This window comes from Eumetopias jubatus, unplaced genomic scaffold, assembly GCF_037043125.1.
Source record: "Eumetopias jubatus isolate StellerSeaLion01/CBP00866 unplaced genomic scaffold, mEumJub1_p1.0 scaffold_12, whole genome shotgun sequence".
NCBI classification, from domain to species: domain Eukaryota; kingdom Metazoa; phylum Chordata; class Mammalia; order Carnivora; family Otariidae; genus Eumetopias; species Eumetopias jubatus.
This window is the reverse complement of record NW_028274818.1, coordinates 89114244-89141031: the sequence shown is the minus strand read 5'-3', so window position 1 is coordinate 89141031 and position 26788 is coordinate 89114244. Positions and strand designations below refer to the sequence as shown.

Below are 26788 nucleotides of genomic sequence, written 5' to 3'. Positions count from 1 at the left end.
GGGGTAGCCTCTTTTCTCTTCATTTAGTTTCCTAAACTGTGTTCAAATGACCAGAATATTAAGTTTGAAATGCCCTAATTAGTTACTAGGGCCAAGTTAGTGTCCAAAACAAAAACCTCAAAAATCCAACAGCAACTCAATCAACAAATATTACTAGAAAAAACATGTTAAGATGAAGTACTGGAAGGGAATGTGTAAATAGAAGGCATTGCTTTTCAAAACCACAGGCTTGTGGGGCGCCTGGGTGGCACAGTTGGTTGAACATCTGACTCTTGGTTTCAAGTCAGATCCTTATCTCAAGGTCTTGAGATCAAGCCCCGCGTCAGGCTCAGCACCGAGTCTGCTTGGTGTCTACTTCTCTCTCTCTCCCTCTCCACTCTACTCTCTCTCTCTCTAAAATAAATAAATAAATCTTAAAAACAAACACCACAGGCTCACTTTTTATAAAAGAAAAAACCCCAAAATCGTTTCTCTGGCAATACACATAGCTTCCATTTGTTGAGCAGGAACTGCACTAGGTTATTTTCCTGCATAATCTCATTTAATTCTCACAACAATCCCATTTCACAGGTGGGAAAACAGAGGCTAAGAGAGGTCTGGTCATTTGTCCAAGGTCTGTGTCTGATTCAAAAATCTGAGGTTTTATCTTCTACATTAAATGGGAGGAAGGAAGGAAGGAAGGAAGGAAGGAAGGAAGGAAGGAAGGAAGGGAGGGGAGGGAAGGAGGGAGAGAGAGAGAAGTAAGGAAAGGAGGGAGAGAAGAAAGAGGAGGGAGGGAGGGAGAGAGGGGGGAAGGGAAGGGACGAGAAGGGAAGAAGGGATGAAAAGAAAAAAGGAGAAGAAAAGAAACCATGCAATAATTGGCTTTCAGAATAATTTGTTCAGGACAGTGGCAGGACTTTCTCTCTCACTGGAAAGCCTTTGGAGAAGCCACTATTCAGCATTTGAGAAATTCGAGAAAATTCCTCCACTTAATAACATGCATATAAAATCCCCATTAGAAGTTCCCCCACCCCCACCTTTATTTTCTGCCTGCAGGCATCTGTGTGCCATGTTCTATTTCTGGCTCTGATGTCACAATCCAGGGATGGCAAAACTAACAGCCTGGCATTATCTCCATGGAGCCAGCCAACCTACTGGGGAGTCCTGTGCTCCCCGGAACCCAGGGATGTGAGCTTTACCTTCGTATAAATCACCCAGAGCTGCAGCCAACACTTTATAAGCACAGGTCTTGCCACCCATGGGGTCTCCAACAATCATATAGCCATGTCTTACTAGCATCATCTCGTAGATCTGAGAGGAGACATCATTTTAAGCAGTTAATCATTGCAAACCTCCCAGAACTGCAAGCTAGTCAGAAGTCAGTGAGGAATGAGGGACCAAAAGGGGATTCCCACTGTCACTTCTACCTCTGATGATCTATAGTGTAAATATCTTTTGGATAGGGGCACCTGGGTGGCTCAGCTGTTTAAGCGTCTGACTCCTGATTTTGGCTCAGGTCATGATTTCAGGGTTGAGAGATTGAGCCCTGCATCTGGCTCTGTGCTAGGCATGGAGCCTGTCTAAGATTCTCTTCTTCTGCCCCTCCATACCCTCACTTGCATGCTCTCTCTCAAATAAATAAATAAATAAATAAATAAATAAATAAATAAATATCTTTTAGATAAATAAATATATGTGTATGTTTCATATTATTTAAAAAATGGGAATTCCTATTTGCTCTGTACCTACCAATGTGCTAAGCATCAAGTGACTTACCTAAATTATTTCATTTAATACATTCAGGTATCATTAACCACCTTCTAGTGGTGGGAATACTGAGCCCGAGAGAGGTTAAGTAACTTGCCCATGGTCAACAGTGGTGGAGCCAGGATTTGGACACATGGCTGTCTGATTTTAATGCCTCTAATTTTTTCATTAGGCCATTTCTATTTGCTTTTAAAGGGGAAAAGGAAACAGTGGTCGTTTTAGCAAATTGTACTTAAATTGGAAACTTCCTTTTTCGAGGCCTAAATGCAGTTCTAACTTGATTAGAACTCTCAGCCCGTAAAAGGTATTTTCCAAGCCAGGCCCCATGCTGTAAAATATAAATGATCTTCCCCATAATTGGTTCTGGGGTGGTCATGTGGCTTTACAGCACAGTTCAAAGCTAATCCTGAGACCTATGCTGAAGCCATCTGGAGAGCAATGCTCTTTTTCCTTCTGGGCTTGAACCTGGGACAATCAAAGACTGAGGCTGTTGGGGACCCAACCAAGAATGAAGTTGTAACTCAGAGACAGAGCCCAGAAATGAAGAGAAAGGTTCTCAGATCCTGCTGTGTCTGAGGTCAACATACACCTGGGCTTTTCAAGTTAGGTAAGTGAACAGATCCCCTTCTGTTGACTAAGGAGGTTTGAGTTGGGTTTCTATCACTGGAAACTGAGAAAGTCCTGACTAGTTGTAGCCCAATGCCCCCCAAAGGTTTTGTTTCATCCACAAATTTAAAAAAAGGAACCCCAAGGGAGATGGTCAGAGGAAAAACATTGAATTTCAACTTCAACTCCTGGAAGTGAGACCTGAAGGCACCTCCATCTCTATCCAGGCACCTCTGATCACCATTACTGAGTTGCAATCTACCACAATTTCAATTCCTGACTTGAGTGAACAAATAGGCGCATCCCTGTATGGATACATGGAACCAACCTGGATAATTTTCCCAATAAACCAAGGCACTGGTTGGAGTTTCATCTTTTTGATGTTCTCATTCAGCACTTCCATAAAAACTTCATAGTCCGGCTTTGGAAGAACCACTCCAGGAAACAAGTCTGATATAATTCCCTGTTAAAAAGAATTTGAGAGAAGGTGGAAAGGATGAATTGTCAGAGGCATGACCTCAACATTTTCTGAAAATGAGATTTACAGACAGCAGAAATCTTTGTAAAATTCCAAACCTCATTTTTCTATGCCAAAACTCATCCACAATTACAAAGACCAACACTATCTGTAAGACATGATTTCCCTCCCAAATAAATTTACAAGGCAGCAAAGATTTAATAAACTGTATTATCTACCAGTTAATGTACTGAGAATGAATAAGATAGTCATGATTTCTGCATTTATGGAGCTCCCAGCCTGATTAGGAAGAGAGGCATTAAAATAATTCCAAAAAAAAAAAAAACAACTACATTTGGTTAAAACAAAACCCAAACCCAATGGCAGATCTTATTCTATCAGTGAAACCATTTTTATTAAAATCAGGAACTAGACAGGGATAGTACTATCACTATTCTTATCTAACATTTGGGGGAGGGTGTCTGGTGGTGGGGTTGTTGGCTGGAGATGGAGAGGGTGCCAGAGAAACAGTTCATCCACAGAAAATGAGCCTCAGCACTTGGTTGAGGTCCCAAAGCACCGCATACCTGAAACAGAGGGACATCTTGAGCCAAGAACTTGGCCAGGTTGACATCAAGCAAGGCCCGGAGCAACAGGACACTCTCATTCTCTTCAGGATACTTGAGCTTCAGGTTGCCAGCGGCAGTGAGCACAGACTTGACCGCCCGCATGCCATAGTCATAGTGATGCTGTGAGGACAGCTGCTCTGAGCACAGGCGGTAGGTCGCAACAATCTTCTGGGCAAGACTAGGAGGGCAGAGACACATCTGCAGACCGCCAGAGAGGACCAGGTCCTGCTCAGCAGACATTCCCAGCATCCCTGTGCCCTGTCCGGTCAGGAACCACGCCTGCTCCTGGACTTGATAGAGAAGCCCTATCATTTGAAGTCCTTTTAATAGTTACCATGATTAGCTAAGGAAGCATTCTAACTCTTTCAAAGTTAGGAGGAAAAGAGCAAGAACAGACACATATGTGTACAATCTACTGTACAAGAAATTATATGTGTAACACTTCTATGCATATATGTGAATGTACAAGGACAGACACACACGTTTTGGAAGAAACATTAAACTATTAACAATGTTAATCCCTAGAGAGTGGGACTCAAGACCACTGAGAAGAAACTCCCTTTATTCACCTCTGTAACATGACAGCTTTTTTCCATGTCCATGCTTTACATTTTTCAGTCAGTAAATGTTATGATAATAATGTTAATTCCAAATTATATTAAATTTTTCCTCTTCAATCTTGGAATAATTTCATATTTTAAAGTCTTGCCTTAAGGTGTGTGTGTGTAGCAGGGCTGGGATAGAAAGGCCAATTTCTTTAGTAGAAGTCCAAGTATACATAAAGAGAGAGGAGGCCCTTTCTTTGGAATCTGGGCCATTTCCTGGCCAGGGATGGGGTTAGGACAAAAGCCAGGGCTATGTGCTTTCAGATCAACTAGGGAATGAAAGTCCATTTCTTAAGTTTCTCTCTTTTCTTCCAATGGGCAACCTACTTTGAATCCACCACACAGAAGGTACTCTTTCAGAGCCTTTAGAATCTACTGGAAAGCCAATGTAACATACCTTCTAGAGTCCAGAAACCCCATGGAGTAGAGGGAGATTTCCCCAATGAGGGCATAATCTGGCACCATCATGGCTACTGTCCGGAATAAGGCCTAGAAAAGAAACAGCCATTGAGAACCTGAACACAAACAGTAAACACTGGGGAGAAGGTATGTCTACAGATGCAAAGAGAAGCAGCATGGTTGTTCAGGCCATTCTAGTAAAATCAAGGAAAGGAAAGCAGGAGGACAAGTCAATGCAGAGGTACCATCTTTGTTGGATAGAACCAGTGCTCTGCTAACCTCCCCACTGGCCCTGTCCAGGTACCCTGTTGTCACACTGGGTCTCTCAGTGGTTATGTGGAAGGCCCTAGGTGCTGGTATTCTAACAAAACCTCATTCTCCTATGCCAAAGGAGCATCATTCAACTATTGGACCCTTCCTGTGTTCAACAGGGACAGAGGAAGTCAGTTAGGAATGCAGGACCAATAATATATCAGAAGAATCTTGAAGTCAGACAGATCTTGATTTGTGTCCTTGCTCTGCTACCTACTGGCTGTGGGCAAGTAATGTAAGCCCTCTAGTTCTTTCATCTCAAAATGGGCCAACAACCATACCGTTCTCATGAGAACAAATGATAGCATGTAAGTGAAGTGCTTAGAAAAGTGTGTGGCACATAGTGAGTGCTCAATAAACATCAGCTATTGTTATTACCTTAGATCTTAGAGAAGAAGTCAAGCAGTTAGTTAGAGGTAGAGCCAGGACTAGAACCCAGGCTTCCTGACACCAACTCCTGGTGCTTTCTCCTATACCACACTGTCTCATGAAAGCTGCTTATGCAGACCTAACAGGCTTGTTGGCTGGGAAGGGTGTGTGTGTAGTGGGGAGTCACAATGGTTGGGGGGTAAAAAGAAGAAATATGGGTCCAAATTCTACTTTGGTACTCACTGGCCTATGCTGGCCTAGAGGGGAAGAGCCATTCCTAAGATCTCCCTGACTCTTCCATTTGGAGGGCGGGGAGAAAGTGTCTGAATAAGATTCCAGAGCACTAAGCAGATGCGTTTTTGGCAGGTGAAGTACTAATGTGGGTTTGGCTGGGTCTCTCTTGTGTCTTCCACTCAAAGGGATGGAGAAATGACTTAGAAGAATATCCATAAAGAAGCAGACCTGGAAGTCTCTCTCTGGTACTTCTTTTCATGCAGTTGGGGTGCTAAAGTCTCTTACCACAGAAGGAGAGCTAGCCATCTTGTACTTTGAGGTTTTTTTCTCCCATGAGAGCAGCACGCTAAGGTCATCTACAGCCTATTCCCTTGAAGATGGCCTTGGTGACTCTCTTCCCTTCAGAGGTGCTGTCCTTCTCCACTAGCAGCAGGACCAATGGCTATTGCCATGCTGTAACTGAGGCCAGCTCAGCAGTAGGTAATGGGGACATATATGCTTCCTTGTCATCTCTGTAGCTGGTTGGAACAGCCTGCTTTGGTGGGGACACCACCTCGGCTTAACCATAGTAATAAAGGGGAGCTCTATGTGGTTCAGCCTAGGTTTTTTGTTTTTATTTTTTTTAATATTTTATTCATTTATTTGAGAGAGACAGACAGACAGACAGCACAAGCAGGGAGAGGGGCAGAGGGAGAGGGAGAAGCAGACTCCCCACTGAGCAGGGAACCCAACATAGGGCTCAATCCCAGGACCCTGAGGTCACGACCTGAGCCACCCAAGTGCTGTGGGTTCAGCCCAGGCTTCCTAGAGCTCTCTGTGTCTAACTTTGATGCTGTCTTATAATTAGATGTTTTTGTTTGGCCGACGGTGATTTTTTTTTTTTTTTTTGCATTAAGCCAGGATCACAAAATCAGATTACATGTAGAAATACAAATTTCTGTTTTTTCCTGAAAAATGAGAAGACCTGACAATTCCTGCTTGGCAACAACAGGCTGGGGCTAAGTAGGGGCTGCTGCCTCTGGATGGGGCATTCGTCAGCATCCCTACCACGCCCAGCTGGTTCCTCTCATTTATATTACCTGTCTGACCCCTTGTAGATGATAGAAACAGTGACCCTTGTTCCAGGGTCCGTTGTTTCCTAATTGCCATGGTTCATCAAGTATATGTACCCTTCCCTATGAGACCTTGTTGGGGGTGTAGTTATGTTCTGGGGCCTATCTTACCACCATCGTTGCTCCACTATTACTTCTCACAGCCAAAAAAATGTCACCCATTATTTGCCTTCTCCGGGAGATCCTTGGTTACTTCTAGAGGTTTCTACACCATAAAGTACATGCAGAATTTACACATGCTGATGTTTACCTTGAGGTTATCTGGCAGCTCAGCCCTGCCAGCATACCCGGGGTTCATGGTGATGAAGACAGCACAGGTTGGGTTTAGAGAGAGCTCAGTGCCTTCAAAGATGAATGTCTTTAGCTTCCGAATGATGGCTTGTTGAATGCTGAGGATCTGCTGAGCCACCACAGACAGCACTTCTACCTGGGGTGAGAATGGCTGGTTGATGTGAGCTCCTACCGCCCCACTCTGCCAGAGGACCCCTCACTTAGCAATGACAAAACCCAATCATCTGAGAACCAGACCTTCACATCAAAATCAGGAGTATGATTTGGGGTTTTGGTAAAGAAAAAGAAAATTGGGGTGTGTGTGCATGTTTTACTAATTTCCATAGAATTTTATCTTTGTTCTAGCACCCGGCATAATGTTTGATCCATCGTATACATTCAGTGTTTATTGGTTCTAATTGCATGTTTACCTTTCCTGACCTAAATTCCCCACCCAAATAGAATTAATCACCCCCCTCTCTTCTGTGATGGCTCCTTTATACCACTACAATGGACTTCTATCATTTTCTATTAGTTTCACTTAACTTTTATTTCCTTTTGCTAAACTGTATCACTCATTTCTTACTTAGCTTTGTGTCATGAACAACTGCAGAGTATCTGACATGTACTAGCTGCTCAATAAATTTTTGAATGAGTGAGTGAATGAATACGATGAGGATATATATGTATATAAAATATGTACTTTGTCTTCTTGGGACTGTTTTTGTTTAGTTTGTTGAGTACTTACTCTGTGCAGGGGTTTTAGAGGATATATAACGCCCTGTCACTGAGGAGCTGAGAGCCCAGAAAAAGGCCCCTGCATGTTCAACCCCTGCTCTGCAGGCCAGTTGCAGCATTACCTCAATCCTGTTGAACTCATCAAAACAGGCCCATGCTCCAGCCTGGGCCAGTCCCTTGAAGAACTTCCCCATGGCTTTGTAATCCAGACCATCTGAGCAGTTGAAGACCACACACTAGAGGGAAGGAAGGATGTGGGCACCATTAGGGATGGATTCTCTCATATCTGAATTACCCTGCACATGAAATACAGGTGGGGCTCCTTTCTTCCTATTCCACTGCAGGAGCTGGGGCCCCACTCTTTCTCTCCCCCTATACCATATTGAACTTCATGCCAACTCTCCTGATAGGAGTCGAGAGAGGAATAGGAAGAGAGCTTAAGAATAGATGGCATTTCCCTACCTGCTTGGCCAAAGCTTTGGCCAGATCTTTGGTGGTTTCTGTCTTGCCTGTGCCAGCTGGTCCTTCCGGAGCTCCCCCAAGGTTCAGCTTCAAAGCCCCCATCAGTGTCCTAAGGGGAAAAAATAAGAATTTGGTACCCAATGGGGCACCTAGGTGGCTCAGTCAGTTAAGTGAATGACTTGATTTCAGCTCAGGTCATGATCTCTGGGTTGTGAGATTGAGCCCCACTTTGAGCTCCATGCTTGGCGTGGAGTGCTTAAAATTCTCTCTCTCCTTCTGCACCTCCCCTGCCTCTCTCCCTGTCTTTAAAAAAAAAAAAAAGAAGAAGAGGAATTTGGTGCCCAAGTCCTAAGACATAGGAAAGAAACTGACTTTTGCTTTATATTGTTCTGACTCATACAAATAGCTTTAATTTTTTTCTGATTATATGCCCAATATATCATCATTGTAAACAAATCTGTTTTACTCAGCACTGTAACCCCAGGGTCTGGTGCGTGGGCACCCATAAACATTTGTTTGAATGAATGATTGAATGGATAAATGAATACATACACAAATGAATCAAATAAAAGTTAAAAATCTTCATAAGCTCCAGATTCCAAAGATCACCAGAACTAATGGAGTGGTGGAAATAAATATATTTCTCTCACTGGATTATGAACTCTTGAGTTTAGGACCTGTATTTTGATTCAATTTGATGAGTAGGGACAAAATAAATGTTAGAAATTAATGATGTGTTCTTCACTTGTGGCTCTACAGCCCCTTGTATGAGCCTCTATAGTTTAATTTAACACACCATCTTATACTCATCTGACTATGTTTCTGTCCCCTGACCCCATTGGGTTGAGGGTTTCTTGACGGCATGCATGGTGCACAGGAGAGTTTAAGAAATGGCTATTGAATAACAGGTGAAATAAATGAATGAATGAAGACCAAAAATCAGAGACCATAGAAAATAAGTGACTGAGGGCTTTGAAAGAAATAATACTCAAGAATTATCTTTATGATTACAAAAAATTCCTCTTTAAGGAATATACAAAATCAAAGAAAATCTAAATATCACAAAGTTGACACATTCACAGAGGTCAGATTTCTAATGGTATGAATACCAAGGAAAGTGCTAAAGCACTTTGCTGAGCACAGAATGACTACGTCTCATCAGCTGGCTGAGCTTGGAGACTCCTTGCCAGAGTCCTTCACCTGGCTCCTTTTCTTGCTTTCGTCCATGGGATTTCCAGGCACCATCTTGATTCCTGCCATCGGAGAGCTTTCTACTTAAGCACTGTGGCATTTTTAAGGACAGGCATCAATGTTCTGCTTGTTGGTTTGGCCACATCAATGTGCATTAGGACTCCTACTGGGTTCTCATTTCTGGCCCAAGGCCTAATTTCCATGCCCATCTGTGGGACCATGGTAACTAAGGGCAAAATTCTAAAATCTCAGAATATGAAATGTAGAGGGAAAGGTCACAAACTCAAGATGCCCCTCACCTTCTTCCCCAGAAGGTTTTCCTTCTGGAATTCTCTATTCACCCTTTGGGTCTGGACAGGGGTAGGGGCAGAGGTTACCTGTAGCAGCGGTCAGTGAGGGGTGTAATCACCAGCCGGGGGGAGTTCCCCAGGTACTCATAGCCATACAAGGCTTCTGTGGTGATCATCTGCACCTGCACATCCTTCGAATCCCAGTAGTAACGCAGCTGGGAAATCCACTGGAAATCGTTCAGATCACAGATATTGTCCTCAGATAACTTGGCCACCACGTCGCGAGCTGTTGGGACAGATGCAGACATGGAAACACACAAATGCAGAGCTGTCAGCATACTCCTATATCCACAGATTGTTCAGAGGAGATCTGAGGACATCATCCAGGCCACCCCTCCCTCTTCCCCAAACACTTTCAGACTCAACTAGTCTCCCTGCCTACCCCTAACCTGCAGGTAGCAATTTCTTTCAGAAGCTGGTCTTTGCTTCTCCCAAGGAGCCAGGCAGAGAATCTGCTGTGTTGTCTGCTCCCACAGTACAGCAGAGGCATTAAAAGTGCATACTCTGAAATCAGACTGTCTGGATCCTAATTCCGAATCTGCCATTAACTAGTTAGTGACTTTGGGCAAGTTACTCAACCTCTCTATTGAGTTGTGTAATCTGTAAAATGGGGATAACACAGTACCTACCTTATAGGGTTATTATATGGTTATTAAGAGGATTAACTGTATATACAGTTGGCCCTTGAACAATGTGGAGGTTGGGGTGCCCACTCACGGTACAGTAAAAAATCTGTGTATAACTTTTGACTCCCCTTACACTTAATTACCAATAGCCTACTGTTGACTGGAATCCTTACAGATAACAGCCAATTAACACATATTTTGTAAGTTACATGTATTATATACTGTATTCTTACAATAAAGTAAGCTAGAGAAAATAATTAAGAAAATCGCAAGGAAGAGAAAATACACTTACAGTATTGTATTGTATTTATTGATAAAAATTCCCATGTAAGTGGACCTGTGCAGTTCAAACCCATGTTGTTCAAGGATCAACCGTATACACACACATATATATACCTACATGTACATATATATATATACATATATAAATATCTACACATCTACATGTATATGCAGATGTAGACAGATGAAAGAAAAGAAAGATTATATAAATATTAGCTACTGTATAAATATTCCCAAATTCTTGGGGGACTGACCCAGAGAGTTTTGTAATATGTAGTTTTCCCAAATGCTGTCATATCTCCAGTATGACCCTTTTGGCCCTGTTCCAGGCTTCTAGGATATCCTAGGAGAACACAGTCAGTTTGGCCTGATGCAATAGGCAAGGGAAGGGGTCCCATGAACCCATAGTTAGATATAGTCTTTCCATCTGGGGGCCTGAGAAACCAGATGGGAGATATACCTCTGGGTTTCCTTCTTTCTCTCACAGGATTATGAGCCTAACTTAATTTTCTCACCATCATGGGAGACCCTGAAGTTGAAGAGTGAACAGAGGTTTCTAAAAATCATTAGCTATTTTTTAGGGAACTCTTAGGTGAGAGCTATTGAGATCTCAGAACTAGGACAGTAGGGGCGCCTGGGTGGCTCAATTAGTTAAGCATCTAACTCTTGATCTCAGCTCAGGTCTTGATCTCAAGAGTCATGAGTTCAAGCCCCACACTGGGCACAGAGCCTACTTAAAAAAAGAAAAAAAAAGTAGGACAGCAGCTCGAATTTAGTATCTCAGAAACATAACTTTGTAAAGGGATGCTTCTGCAAGTCTACTGCCTCTCTGCGAAGAGAAGTCTTTATGACGGTGAAATCCAAAACCCTCCAAAGAAGAGTCCTTGAAGATTATACCAACAGCTCTTCCATCCTTCCTGAGGAATTTAGTTTCCCTCCAGGTTCTTGAGGGAAATCATAGACCGGTAGCAGGAGTAGGGGTCTCCATGAGGGACCCAAGAGGAAGGTGAATCTCAAGGGACTGACTTGGGGATGCCTGCATGATGCAGTGTGTATGTGTGTGCATGTTTTGTGCGTGGGTGTGTATGGGCGTGTGTGCATGTGTATGAACACCACCACTCTGGGGTGCCTTGGGCAGTAACCACACCTGCACTTCCTACCAAATGAAGATCACATTCTCCCTTCTCTCTCCCTGATTTCATGCTAGTCTATCCAAGAGAAATTAGATTGAAATGAGCATCAACCTTAAGGAGAATAAGATGCCATGAAATGCCAGGAGGAAGCTGGGTATATGAACAAGAGAGACACTGTTTCCAGGCAACCAGCTAGTCCAGCCCTAGTTTCTGTTTCTTTGGTGGTGATGGAGTGAGGGTGAGGGGGTGGTTTGTTTTATATAAAGACCCCAGTTCTTCCTCCTCCTCCTCTTTTTTTTTTTTTTTTTTTTTTTTTTAATTTCAGGGAAGTGCTGGAAGGCATTATCTCTCTACCGCTGCCTCCCTGCATACACTGCCCACTTCCAGTCTCTTGGGTTTGGAATCAGACAGACATAGAATTACAATTAAATCAATTACATCAAAGTATAAAACAGCCTCTGCTCCTTAGTAGCTGTATGCCTCTGGGTAAGTTACTTACCTAAGCCTCAGGTTCTTAATTTGAGAAGTGTGTATAAAAATGAGATAATGTATGTCAAGCACTTAGCACAGAGCCTGGCACCTGGTGAGTATTAAAAATATTAGCTATGGTCAGCCTCAAGAAATCGTTCCAAGCTGGTGAATCTCAGAAATGGCTTGGGCTGCCATTGTCTCGGGGAAAGCCCTGCTTGGAGGTTTCCTGGAAACAAGGTGGGGATGGGAGGGGAAAACATGCTGGACATTCACAGGAGCTCTGGCTTCTCTCCTTACCCCCTCACCTTACTCTCAGTTGCAGAAGCCCCTCCCTAATGGCAAAGGGGACCCTGAATCACTCCATCCAGGCTCTCAATGGAGAGCAGCAAGCCTGGCTGCCATTCTTAGACAGTCAACAATGCCGGGGAAGCCTCCTTGCTCACCATGGACATCGATGACCGTGAGGGCCCCGAGGGTGAGTCGAGCCCCGCTGCTCAGCTTCCCTCGCACCAGCTGGACAATCTGTGCAATCTCACTGTTGCTCTTTTTCAGAAAATCCTGGCGGGGGCATAGGAAGGGACAACTGGTTAAACTGGATTCTCCTCTGTAACCCCCGCTTGGGGAACAGCATGCTCTACCACTCCAGGTCCCTTTCCCTCACCCCCTTCATTAACCTCTAGATGAATTGCAAGTGCATTATGCTAACTGAAAGAAGCCAAATTTCAAAGGCTAGATTCCTTGATTTTATTATTATGATATCATGGAAAAGACAAAACTATAGGAGCAGACAACAGATTGGTAATTGCCAGAGGCATGGAGCAGGGGAAGGGGCTGCTATAAGGGGCTTGAGGGAATTGGGGGGCGGGGGGGCATTGAACGGTTCTATATCTTGATCGGGATGGTGGTTACACAAATGTATGTGTTTGTTCAAACTTGGAATTGTACACTAAAAGGGGTGAATTTTACTGTATAGAAATTATGCAATAAATCTGAATTAATAAAAAAAACTCTGGAACTTTTTCAGATTAAAGGAGACACAGGGGATATGAAAACTAAATGTATGTAAACAATAATCCTGGAATGGATCCTGGACCAGGCAAAAAGCCATCAGTGGGGCAAATGGCTAAATTGAGATTAGCCAATTTAAAAGGTCTACGTATTAGGTAAGAATGTGTCTTGCATCAATGTTGGTTTCCTGATTTGGATAATTGTACTATGGTTATTTAAGATGTTAATATTGGGGGATTCTGGATGGAGGGTGTATGAGAATTCTTTGCATTATTTTTGCAATATTATTTGTAAGGCTGACATTACTTCAAAATAAAGAGTTAAAAAACAGAAATAAATTTTAAAAAGGAAGAAAAACGGAGACCACCTTAGGTTCATAACTCACCTTCCCCACTTCCTAGCTATGCAGTTCTGGGCAAATGATATTAACCCTCTGAGTCTCAGTCTCCTGTCGAGTCTAGATAATTACAGCTACCTCTTGGAGCTGTTTTGAAGATTCAGTGAGATGGTGAAGCACTTGGCACAATTTGAATCAAGTATCCAGTAAATTACTGATGGTTGTTGTTGTTGTTAATAAAGATCCCGGACACACAGCAAAAAACAAACAACCTTTTCAATGCTTCCCTATTGCCCTTGCTGTGGGTCTGTAAAACCCTTGGTAATAGGGCTGCTCCACACATCTTTCTGAACCACACCCATTCCACAGATATTCTAGATTCAAGTGCCTTCAGTTGCTGGAATGCACCATATTTTTCATCTTCAGACTTTTGCACATTCTGGTCTCTCTCTCTCTCTCTGGAACACTCTTTCTCCTGTTGTTTGCTTGGCTAATTCCTATTTATATTTCATGTCTCCTCTTAAACACCATTTTTCTGGAAAATCGTCTCTAATCCTAACCCTTCTCTTACTTCTCTCCTTCCTCCCCATGCTTCCTGGATCCCTGTACTTTACTTATCACAGTTCTAGCAAAGAGACTTTTTATCTCCCCCACTAGACTGTAAATCCATGGGGACAGGGACCATGTCTCTCTCATTCAACTCTAAATCCCTTTGCCTAGTAGCATCATTCCAGCATGGAGGAGATGTCAAATAAATATTTGTTAAATGAACAAGGGATGGATGGATGGATGGATGGATGGATGGATGGATGGATGGCGATCCTGTACCAACATCTGCTTCCTTTAGGATGCTGAGCCACATTATTCAGGATCCATATACTCCAGGGCTGGGGTGTGTGATGGGAGGCAGTCTCCCCTTTTTACAGGTAGGAAAACTGGGGCACAGAGATGCAGTCACAAAAATCAGAATTTTTTAGTGTTTCAAAAGTTTGAAACGAAATACATGAAAGCAGTTTGCAAGTGTCAAGTGCAATATGTTTGTAGGACTTATCAACACAGAATGTGTATAAATTTGAACCTTGGTCAAGTGCTCATGTTCTAATTTTAAGGTATAAAGCAAAATATAGTAAATTGAAATATTTTCTGGTCCGTAGCCAGTCATCTATAGGGGGAAGAACAGAAGGTCTGATGAGATCATCATGAGAAATGATACCATGGTGAAAATGTTGGGAATGAAGTTACCATTCATTTGTTCAGTAAATATTTATTGAGCACCTACATGTGCTCAAGTTACATGTGTAACTTGTGGGTACAAGTTACCATTCATTTGTTCAGTAAACATTTATTGAGCACCTACATTGCAATAACCCCAGGAGATAAATAGTGAGCAAAACAGACATGGTCTCTGCCCTGTGGGGTTCATAGCCTGGGCTCTAGTACTGGCTAACTTGTCAGCATCTCATTTAAATCTCCCACAATACAGTACTATGATGTTATAATACAATGTGGTGCACTGTGGCACATTATATAGTCAAGGAGACTGAGACTCAGGTTAAGGAACTTGCCCACGGTCACACAGCTAACAAGAGAAAGTATCAGGATTTGAACCCAAGTTAATCCAGGTCTTGAACTCTCAAGCACTGGCCTCAACGGCAGGAGTTAAGTGGAAATATGCATGTCTGGATCTGAGGACAAGCAGGACTTGAGCACTCTTGGTCTTAAGAGAACACTGAAGGAAGAGCTGTAGGTGGGTTTGTGTTCAACTGCAGGTGGTAAGAAGGAGGTAATGGTGGAGGAGGAAGGGAAAATGGGACCAGGTGGTCTTTTGGCCCAGAAAGAAGACCAGAGGTCTCTGTTGGTGGAAATTCTACCAGGTTGACCCCTGGAAGCAAAGACTGATAAAAACTTAAAATTCTGCAGCCTAGAATTTCTGCCTGGGAAGGACCATGAGGAGTATTACACTACAGAACTCCGGGACAGCTCCAATTCCAAATTCTCCATCCTGCTGTCCCCATGAAAACCCTGGCTTCTCTATGCCATGGTTGGATGCTGTGATTTTTTTGTTGTTGTTTAGAAAACACGGCTACTTTAATTATATGTCCTTCAGATCCTAATCGAGCTTGAATCTCCTCTACCAGTTTCATGACATGCTCACTTACCGGTAGGGTGTTTTCCACCAGGGCTTGGGACACCTCCTTGGTCCAAAAGACGGAGGAGACACAGATGACCACCTGGCCAGGCCACTGCAAGACCCACTGATTACGAGGGAACTGGGAAAGTGTAGAGGGGCATGTGGTACAGTCAGTTCATCTTGTAGGACTTAAACGAACATCTGAAAAACATCCCCCACCACCATATCCCCTCAACAAATACAAAATCCTCCTCTACCCTCAGAAGCTACCATACTTGATATCTTGGGATTACTGATTTATGTCTTCCTCCCTGAATTTTATGAAAAAGAAAAAAAAATCATCAACAATCTCATCAACTCTTTTTTTTTTCTTAAGGTCCCAATCCAAGGATTTTACACAGTTATAATCAAGGTGCTATTCATAGACAGTTTTCATAACTACCCTTTTTGATGGCTACATAATATTGCAGTGCTGGGCCAGTTTTCTCAGCCTTGCCTAGAACCCTGCCAAACTTGTTTTAAACTATGGGTCTGGCAAACTACACCAGAGGGCTGAATCTGGCCTTGCTTTTGTTTTTGTAAATAAAGGCGTATTGTAACACAGCCACACCCATTCTTTTTTTTTTTACCATTTAAAAAAAAATTTTTATTGTTATGTTAATCACCATATATTACATCATTTGTTTTGGTGTAGTGTTCCATGATTCATTGTTTGTTCATAACACCCAGTGCTCCATGCAGAATGTGCCCTCTTTAATACCCATCACCAGGCTAACCCATCCCCCTACCCTCCTCCCCTCTAGAAACCTCAGTTTGTTTTTCAGAGTCCATCAGCTGCTTTTGCACTGTGAAGGCAAAGATAAATAGTGTGTGTGGCCCACCCAGCTGAAGACATTATAAAAACATTTACTTTACAGAAAATGTTTGCTGACTCTTTCTCTAGTTGCAACGGCATGAAGTCATTCCATACAGCTCACCATTTTTCTTTAACTTAATTTTTCAGTTAAAATAAATCATAGGACAAAGGACTGGCCTTTCATTCACAGTGCAATACTTCTAAGAGGGACAGCAGGGTCAGTACCCTGTACTTTAGTATATTCTTCTGTTTGATGAAAGGGGTCATGGGGGTGGGGCCCTGAAAAGTAAGAAGAAAAGGCACCCAAAGTCAAGGAGCACAAAGACCTGGTCTGCCTACATTTAACCTTGCTAGGAGCTGGCTGAAGAGTGACCGCCCACAGTTCTTTTCTTTTGGCTTCCTTCGGTCATACCTGTTTCCCCTAATGCTTTGGGAGTTTAATGAGTTGTACCGTTCAGGGCATGTGTACTGTAAATGAAAAGCCTAGAGGGAGAAATGCTTAATTGGAAGGTGCTCTAAAAAGACCTCCTGCCATCAATTCATTTCACAGAAGGGACTTGCAGGTAGCAGCCAGAGTGTTCTGGCTAACCATCTTGTCTTGTGCCACCTGCTTCTAACTGGCAACATTTCACCAGAAATATGTGCATCGCCCCAGGATTCAGAGGGAAAGAAGAGAGAGGCCCAGCAGGGTCACGGAGGGGTCAGGTGTTACCCAGCAGGGTCTGGGTGGGTTTTGGTAGAAGGCAGAGGGGTGCTTAGAATTGATCCATTTAACCTTCTCTCCAATGTTGTTGTCGTTGTACTCACACCTTGGCACGTGTACCCTGATTCTCATTTACCTGGACATATGCTTCGATCCCAAGTCTAATAACCTCCTGCATACTGGCAATCATCATCTTCTCCACCTGCCAGAGCCACTTTTCCACCATGCCCTGTAGGGGTGAGACAAACCAGCAGCAAGTTAGCCAAGCCCGGAGGGAAGGATCATGGGCAGACCCAGCTTTCTCTCTGGATCAAGGCTGGAGGGAGGCCAATACTCGGGGTCTTGGAGGGGACACCCCTCCAAGCCAATATTCTTTAATTATGTTTTTATATTTATTTACTTATTTATATTTTTTTATTCTGAGAAGTATGTGTGATTTAAAAGGGGAAATGGGGGATTCTTAACATGCATTTCATGTCATTTTCTGAAACACAACTTATCAGAAAGCAAACAATACATTTATGTTTCAATTCATAAAACAAAATTGCTCATTTCTAATGAACAGTCCTAATTCTTTTTTTTTTTAGATTATTTATTTATTTCTTCATGAGAGATAGAGAGAGAGAGAGAGAGGCAGAGGGAGAAGCAGGCTCCCAAGGAGCAGGGAGCCCGATGTGGGACTCGATCCCAGGACCCTGGGATCATGACCTGAGCCGAAGGCAGATGCTTAAACATCTGAGCCACCCAGGCGCCCGAACAGTCCTAATTCTTGCCTTATTCCTATGGTTCCCAAACTTTGCTGTGCACTAGAATCATTTGGAGATTCCAATCATTTGGAATCATTCCAGTTGATTTGGACACCTGACTTCCATTCCTAGCCATTCCGATTTAATTGTTACGGGATGCAACCGGGGCTTTTGGATGTTTTTTGTTTTTGTTTTTGTTTTTTTAAAGCTCTACGGGTAATTCTAATGTGCAGCAAATGATTCAGTTTTAGAATGTCAGGTCACTGTAGCTCTTAACTCCAGGTACCTGTGAGCTAGCTGGTGTCTATTTGGTAACACGACTCCTGGTTACTTACATGTGTGCCTGGCAAAAAATGCTAACAAAGTAAAGCCAAGAGTACTTGTCTATTTCTACTCCATGGTGCTGTCAGGTTCAGCAGGAGTGGGAGTAATTTACATTTTACTCATTATATAAGGACACTTGTATAAAAACTTGAGTAAAATAGCATGGATTCCATAACGTTTTATTGACATAAAAACACCTGCCCCAAATAAAAGGTATTCAAATCAGCAAAGAAGAAGTCAAATTCTCTCTCTTCGCAGATGACATGATACTTTATGTGGGAAACCCAAAAGACTCCACCCCCGAATTACTAGAACTCATACAGCAATTCAGTAATGTGGCAGGATACAAAATCAATGCACAGAAATCAGTTGCTTTCTTATACACTAACAATGTAACTGTAGAAAGAGAAATTAGAGAATCGATTCCATTTACAATAGCACCAAAAACCATAAGATACCTTAGAATAAACCTAACCAAAGAGGTAAAGGATCTATACTCTAGGAACTACAGAACACTCATGAAAGAAACTGAAAAAGGCACAAAAAGATGGAAAAACATTCCATGCTCATGGATCGGAAGAATAAACATTGTTCAAATGTCTATGCTGCCCAGAGCAATCTATACCTTCAGTGCCATCCCAATCAAAATTCCAATGACATTTTTCAAAGTGCTGGAACAAACAATCCTAAAATTTGTATGGAATCAGAAAAGACCCCGAATCACCAAGGAAATGTTGAAAAAGAAAAACAAAGCTGGGGACATCACGTTGCCCAATTTCAAGCTATATTACAAAGCCATGATCACCAAGACAGCATGGTACTGGCACAAAAACAGACATATAGACCAATGGAACAGAATAGAGAACCCAGATACGGACCCTCAACTCTACAGTCAAATAATATTTGACTAGGCAGGAAAATACATGCAATGGAAAAAAGACAGTCTCTTCAATAAATGGTGCTGGGAAAATTGGATAGCTATACACAGAAGAATGAAACTCAACCATTCTCTAACACCATACACAAAGATAAACTCTAAATGGATGAAGGACTTCCATGTGAGACAGGAATCCATCAAAATCCTAGAGGAGAACATAGGCAGTAACCTCTTTGACACTGGCCACAGCAACTTCTTTCAAGATACAACTCCAAAGTCTAGTGAAACAAAAGCAAAAATGAACTTTTGGGACTTCATCAAGATAAAAAGCTTCTGCACAGCAAAGGAAACAGCAACAAAACAAAGAGGCAACCCATGGAATGGGAGAAGATTTTTGCAAATGACACTACAAAGGGGCTGGTATCCAAGATCTATAAAGAACTTCTCAAACTCAACACCCAAAAAACAAATAACCAAGTCAAAAAATGTGCAGAAGACATGAACAGACACTTCTCTGAAGAAGACATACAAACAGCTAGACATAAGAAAAAATGTTCATCATTGCAATCCCCATCAAAATACCATCCACTTTTTTCAAAGAAATGGAACAAATAATCCTAAAATTTGCATGGAACCAGAAGAGACCCCGAATAGCCAGAGGAATCTTGAAAAAGAAAAGCAAAGCTGGCGGCATCACAATTCCGGACTTCCAGCTCTATTACAAAGCTGTCATCATCAAGAAAGTATGGTACTGGCACAAAAACAGACACATAGATCAATGGAACAGAATCAAGAGCCCAGAAATGGACGCTCAACTCTATGGTCAACTCATCTTTGACAAAGCAGGAAAGAATGTCCAATGGAAAAAAGACAGTCTCTTCCACAAATGGTGTTGGGAAAATTGGACAGCCACATGCAGAAGAATGAAACTGGACCTTTTCCTTACACCACACACAAAAATAGACTCCAAATGGTTGAAAGACCTAAATGTGAGACAGGAGTCCATCAGAATCCTAAAGGAGATCACAGGCAGCAACCTCCTCGACCTCAGCCTCAGCAACTTCTTCCTAGAAACACCAACAAAGGCAAGGGAAGCCAGGGCAAAAATGAACTATTGGGACCTCATCAAGATAAAAAGCTTTTGCACAGCAAAAGAAACAGTCCATAAAACCAAAAGACAACCGACAGAATGGGAGAAGATATTTGCAAATGACATATCAGATAAAGGGCTAGTATCCAAAATCTTTAAAAAACTTCTTAAACTCAATACCCAAAGAACAAATGATCCAATCAAGAAATGGGCAGAAGACATGAACAGACATTTTTCCAAAGAAGACATCCAAATGGCCAAGAGACACATGAAAAAGTGCTCAACATCGCTCGGCATCAGGGAAATCCAAATCAAAACTTCAGTGAGATATCACCTCACACGAGTCAGAATGGCTAAAATTAACAAGTCAGGAAACTACAGATGTTGGCGGGGATGTGGAGAAAGGGGAACCCTCTTACACTGTTGGTGGGAATGCAAGCTGGTGCAGCCACTCTGGAAAACAGTATGGAGGTTCCTCAAACGGTTGAAAATAGAGCTACCATATGATCCAGCCATTGCACTACTGGGTATTTACCCCAAAGGTACAAATGTATTGATCCGAAGGGGTATGTGCACCCCGATGTTTATAGCAGCAATGTCCACAATAGCCAAAGTGTGGAAAGAGCCAAGATGTCCATCAACAGATGAATGGATAAAGAAGAGGTGGTATATATACACAATGGAATATTATGCAGCCATCAAAAGGAATGAGATCTTGCCATTTGCAACGACGTGGATGGAACTGGAGGGTGTTATGCTGATCGAAATAAGTCAACCAGAGAAAGACATGTATCATATGACCTCACTGATATGAGGAATTCTTAATCTCAGGAAACAAACTGAGGGTTGCTGGAGTGGTGGGGGGGTGGGAGGATGGGTTGGTCTGGTGATGGGTATTAAGGAGGGCACGTATTGCATGGAGCACTGGGTGTTGTACACAAACAATGAATCATGGAACACTACATCAAAAACTAACGATGTAATGTATGGTGATTAACATAACAATAAAAATTTAAAAAAAAAGAAAAATGTTCATCATCATTAGCCATCAGGGAAATTCAAATCAAAACCACATTGAGATACCACCTGACACCAGTTAGAATGGCAAAAATTGACAAGGCAAGAAACAATTGACAAGGCAAGAAACAACTGACAAAGTTGGAGAGGTTGTGGAGAAAGGGGAACCCTCTTACACTGTTGGTGGGAATGCAAGTTGGTACAGCCACTTTGGAAAACAGTGTGGATGTTCCTCAAGACATTAAAAATGGAGCTACCCTATGACTCAGCAATTGCACTACTGGGTATTTACCCCAAAGACACAGATGTAGTGAAAAGAAGGGCCATATGCACCCCAATGTTCACAGCAGCAATGTCCACAATAGCCAAACTGTAGAAAGAGCCGAGATGCCCTTCAACAGATGAATGGATAAAGAAGATGTGGTCCATATATACAATGGAATATTACTCAGCCATCAGAAAGGATGAATACCCAGCATTTGCATTGACCTGGATGGAACTGGAGGGGATTATGCTAAGTGAAATAAGTCAAGCAGAGAAAGACAATTATCATATGGTTTCACTTATTTGTGTAACATAGGGAATAGCATGGTGGACATTAGGAGAAGGATGGGAAAATTGAAGGGAGGGAAATCGGAGAGGGAGATAAACCAGGAGAGACTATGGACTCTGAGAAACTGAGGGTTTTAGAGGGGAGGGGGGTGGGGGGATGGGTAAACCCAGTGATGGGTATTAAGGAGGGCACATATTGCATGGAGCACTGGGTGTTATACAAAAACAATGAATCATGGAACATTACATCAAAACTAATGATGTACTGTATGGTGAGTAACATAATAAAATTAAATTAAGTTAAAAAAATAAAATAAAAACACCTGCCCCAGCAAGCTGTCTGACCAGATCACTTTTTTTTTTTTTTTGAGAGAGAGGGAGAGAGAGACAGAGGCAGGTACACATGAATGGTGGTGGGGTGGGGGGCAGGACAGAGGGAGAGAGAGAGAATCTTAAGCAGGCTCCGTGCTTAGCGCAGAGCTGACACGGGGCTCGATCTCATAACCCTGAGAAAGGATCTGAGCCAAAATCAAGAGTCTGACGCTTAACCAACTGAGCCACCCAGGCACCCCTTACCAGATCACTTTTAATTGGGCTGTGCTCATGGAGATCTGAACAGCATCAGCTGTTGGGTCTGATGCCTACTATTGCCTCTGCAACAGGTTTGGTTGAAATCCTTCCATAAATTTAGTGTGTCGTGTGGATTGCTGTATAACCCACATCATAAAGGCAAACTGAGACTCAGAAAGATTAAGCAATTTCCCAGAGTTGCCCAGTCACTAAGCTGTGGAAGCCAGGTGTTCCACACTCAGGCAGTATGGAACTTGAGTCCAAGGGCTTAACCAATCAATATGCTCTCTGCCTCTCTCTCTGTATTGCTCTGTTATGGAGAAAAGAATGAAAATGAGTAAGAGGAGAGTTACTTTGGCTTGAGTTGGGTAGATTTTCTGTTTGAATGGGACGGTTTCTTTTTCTGAGCTGATCATGCCCACAATCTCCAGATTGTCTGTAAATTCTAGCTTGGCAATTCCTTCAAAGCATTTCTTCAAATGTGGCTGCACGCGGAGGGGGTCCTTTGTCTCTGACAAGATCTCCAGCAGCTCATCATTTGACAGGAAGAAGAACCTATTTCAAAGCAAAGGAAGATGGCAACTGGAATCTCTTTTGAGAACCTCTTTTCCCAAAGAGGTGATACTCCCCAAAATGTAGAGGACACCCTGTGAACACCAGCCATATTCTAGAGTCTTCTTTAAGGCACATTCCCCTTCACGATTTTTCGTCTGTGGCATTGAGGGTGGAGACAACTTTGACTCAGAGCAAGAAAAAGGATGAAACCTGGTATATATGAGTTTGATATGGTTTGGGGGTGGGGTGCTACCTTTTGGGACAAACCTGGATAGAACAGTGGTTCTCAACTTTGGCTGCACTTTAGAATTACCTGTGAAGCTTATTTAAAAAACTCCAATGCTAAGGTTGCACTGCCCAGAGTTTCTAATATAATTGATTTGGGGTTGGGTCTGGGGATTTATATTTTTAAAATCCCAGGTGATTCTAATACAGTCAGTATTGAGTAGAAAAGAGAAAATCTCCTTATCTCCAGGTATGACATGTTACAGGTGTGAAATAAGAAATATGCTATTAATGAACCTATCTGACATGTACAACAAAGGCAAAAGGAAATGTAGGTAAAATTAAATTTCCTTACATTTTGCAACCCATTGACAAGTACTTGAGACACGCAGAGTATGACATTCCTCCAGGAACTCACAACTGTCTTAATGTTAATGCTTTGCTAGAGGCAAAAAGCAACCTTCGCTTGACAATAGCCAGACCTCCAAGATCCCGTAAGTCTTCTTTAACATATGACAATCCTTTCAGAAACTTCCTTTGTCTCTACCCCAACCCCCCAATTTAAAAGTATACAACCAATCGCTCCTCACAATCCCAGGGCAGCTCTTTCTGCCCATGGGTCCTGTCCGTGTGCTTTAATAAAACCACCTTTTTGCACCAAAAACGACTCAAGAATTCTTTCTGGACTGTTTGCTCCAGGACCCCACAACACATTACATCACTATCTACATGCAGAGGCTTTGACCATGTTTAAGTTAGAAATGATAAGCTCATTCTCTTGCTCAGACCCTTCAAGCAGCAACCACAAGCCTTCAGGAAATGTTAAAGGTATAAACCTCTACTGTAACCACCAAACTGAAAGTCCCATAATGGAGGGACCACACGATTATGGTCTTCACTGTATATGGTGGATTATAAAAATGGCCACAATATTTATGGCTCCTCTCTATAAGAGGTAGAGTGATATGAGGAATTCTTAATCTCAGGAAACAAACTGAGGGTTGTTGGAGTGGTGGGGGGGTGGGAGGGATGGGGTGGCTGGGTGATAGACATTGGGGAGGGTATGTGCTATGGTGAGCGCTGTGAATTGTATAAGACTGATGAATCACAGACCTGTACCTCTGAAACAAATAATACATTATATGTTAAAAAAAAAAAAAAGAAGATACTAGGAAGGGAAAAATGAAGGGGGGGAATTGGAGGGGGAGGCAAACCATGAGAGATTGTGGACTCTGACAAACAAACTGAGGGTTCTATAGGGGAGGGGGGTGGGGGCATGGGTTAGCCTGGGGGTGGGGGGATGGGTTAGCCTGGTGATGGGTATTAAAGAGGGCACGTATTGAATGCAGCACTGGGTGTTATACGCAAACAATGAATCATGGAACACTACACAAAAAAAGAAAAAAAAAAAGAGGTAGAGTCTGTTTTCACATGTCTCAAACCTGGCCTGGCTCTGGGTCCTGCTTTGGCCAAAAGACTGTAGCAAACATGAATTTGTGCAAGTTCCAAGCCTAGACATCAAGAAACCTTAAAGCTTCCACTCTTGCTGGCCTTGGGAACCCTGTGACCACCACTACATGAATAAATCCAGGCTAGATTTCTGGAGGATGAAAGACATGTGGCCCAACTATCCTGGTGGCCCCAGCCAAAAGGAAGCCAAGCACTAGACAAGTAATTGAGGCCATCAACTACCAGCTGACTCTAGTCACATGAATGAGCCCTCATGAGACCAGAGGAACCATCCAGCTGAGACCAGAGGAACCACGTGGCTAGACCAGAAGAACCATCCACCTGAGCCCAGCCCTATTTGCAAACCCACAGAATTGTGAGCTAAATAAATAGTTGCTGTTTTAAGCTTCTAAGTTTTGGGGAGGTTTGTTACACAGTAAAGCAAACTAATGCATTATAGCTGCAGTGTTGAGCACGTAGGAAGAGCTCAATAATTATTTGTTGGCTGACTAACTTACCAATACCTAATGATATCAGTATCTCCCATTGCCAAGTAAAATTCAAACAGGTGATCTCTATGGATTCATCATGTGTGATAATGAATAAGTCTCAATGGCCATAAGAATAATTATTAAAAAATGTGTATAACTTAACATAAAATCATTATTTAGCAATCTGTATTTTCAAGATACAATGAATTTCAAATATGTGAACTGATTCAATAACATTCTCCAAAGTGTTTTCTCAGAGTGCTTGACTTTATTCTATAAAAATGCATAAACACACGTTGAATGTGTGTGTGTGTGTGTGTGTGTGTGTGTGTGTGTGTGTGTGTGTGTGTGACTTAGGGAGCAAATGAGGCTCAGAGAGGTTAAATAACTCACTATTTTATACAGACTGCGTGGATTGAATTCTAGCTTGTCCATTTACCAGTCTTGTGTTTTCTGGCAAGTTACTATTAGGCAGATAATAATAATGCTTCCAACCTGATAGGATTATTGTGAGTTTAAATAAGTTAATACAGGTAAGGCACTTAGGGCAGTGTCCTGACATATGGTAAATACTGTGGTAGTGTTGACTATTGTTTATATTTTTGTAAGTAATAACAGTAGTGGGAATAGGACTAAAAGCCCAAATCTCAGGGGTTTCCTCTTCCTAAGTTTTGTGCTTTCAAATCGAGGTTCCTTCCACTATTTGTGCTGTATTCATGCTGTCCAATCCTAAAGCCATTAGTCAGCCATATATGGCTATCTACATCACAAAATTAATATTAAATAAATTAAAATTTTACCTTCTCAGGCACACCAGGACATTTCTGAATCCTACACAAATAACTTTTTAAAAATTTGTGTTGGAAAGCAAGAAACTAACTTTGTCTCCATATAAGGGAACACTAAAATTTACTTTTCTTAAAAGCACATTGGGATCAAACCTACATCCAAATGACATGGAGTGACCACCCATGTGAACTAGACATGGACAGATTATCAGGAGCGAGGACCCTCTTTTCTGGAACGAGCCCTTTAAAATGACTTTGACTTTTATGCAGAAGAACACTGGTTCTTGTGGAAAAAAAAGAGTCAAATATTTATAAACATACCCACCAGAAACTACAACATTTGATGGCAAAAACATTCAACTGACATTTCTTAAACAGTTTAGACAGCCAAATGCTTTACATGCATTATTTCATTGATTTACACAAATATATGAGTAAGAGCCATTATTATATTTCTATTTTACAGTGGAAAACCTGAGGCTCAGATAGATTTGCTGAAGGTCTCAAGATTAATAAGTCAAAGAGGAGGGACTCAAACCAAGGTCTGTTTAACTCCAAAGTCTAGGCTCTTAATCATGACTACTATATCCCTTCAGTTGGGCATTTGACCATGATGGATGGCCAAGGTGTGGATTTGGTCCCTACTAGTGTCCATTCAAGCCCATTCAAAATAATGACCGTGAAGACATGCCCTCCCCCTGAGAGCTGTCTTGTGGAGAATGGAGAACTGGGAAAGACTATGAAATAGGTTGGTAGTAGCCAACTCTCAGGATGAAAAAATGTAATTCTACCTATAAATGGGTCAAAAAGGCAACTTCAAACAAAAGAACAGTACCGAATACCTGGGAAAAAATAGTCTCTTCTTCTCCAGGTAATCATTCAGCCCCTTCTGGATGTCCTCCAACAGAAGGTTGGCTTCCTGAAGCTTCTCAGCCATCCGTGGCTGATCTGCTGCCACCAGAACCCTGGTATCTTTCACCTAGGTTTCACCAAAAAAAGTGAGAATCACCATGGGGTTCCCAGATTCTGAGACTGATCATTGTAATGAGTATATGACCAGTCCATCAACTACTG

At 42.3% G+C, this 26788-nt stretch overlaps 1 protein-coding gene across 3 annotated transcripts in view; it reads right to left on the bottom strand.

Moving 5' to 3' along the window:
* The window catches only part of DNAH3 (dynein axonemal heavy chain 3), a 180099-nt gene that overhangs the window by 87448 nt on the left and 65863 nt on the right, over positions 1–26788 (bottom strand). For all 3 annotated transcript variants that reach the window (XM_088029049.1, XM_088029048.1, XM_028095231.2), the window contains 13 exons: positions 26557–26693; positions 22560–22761; positions 17167–17259; positions 15500–15610; positions 12439–12553; positions 9511–9709; positions 7943–8051; positions 7603–7716; positions 6723–6899; positions 4444–4535; positions 3400–3619; positions 2684–2818; positions 1182–1293 (listed from right to left, as the gene is read on the bottom strand). In XM_088029049.1, coding sequence (XP_087885175.1) covers positions 1182–1293; positions 2684–2818; positions 3400–3619; positions 4444–4535; positions 6723–6899; positions 7603–7716; positions 7943–8051; positions 9511–9709; positions 12439–12553; positions 15500–15610; positions 17167–17259; positions 22560–22761; positions 26557–26693 — 1816 coding nt within the window. The remainder of the gene's footprint in view (positions 1–1181; positions 1294–2683; positions 2819–3399; positions 3620–4443; positions 4536–6722; positions 6900–7602; positions 7717–7942; positions 8052–9510; positions 9710–12438; positions 12554–15499; positions 15611–17166; positions 17260–22559; positions 22762–26556; positions 26694–26788) is intronic.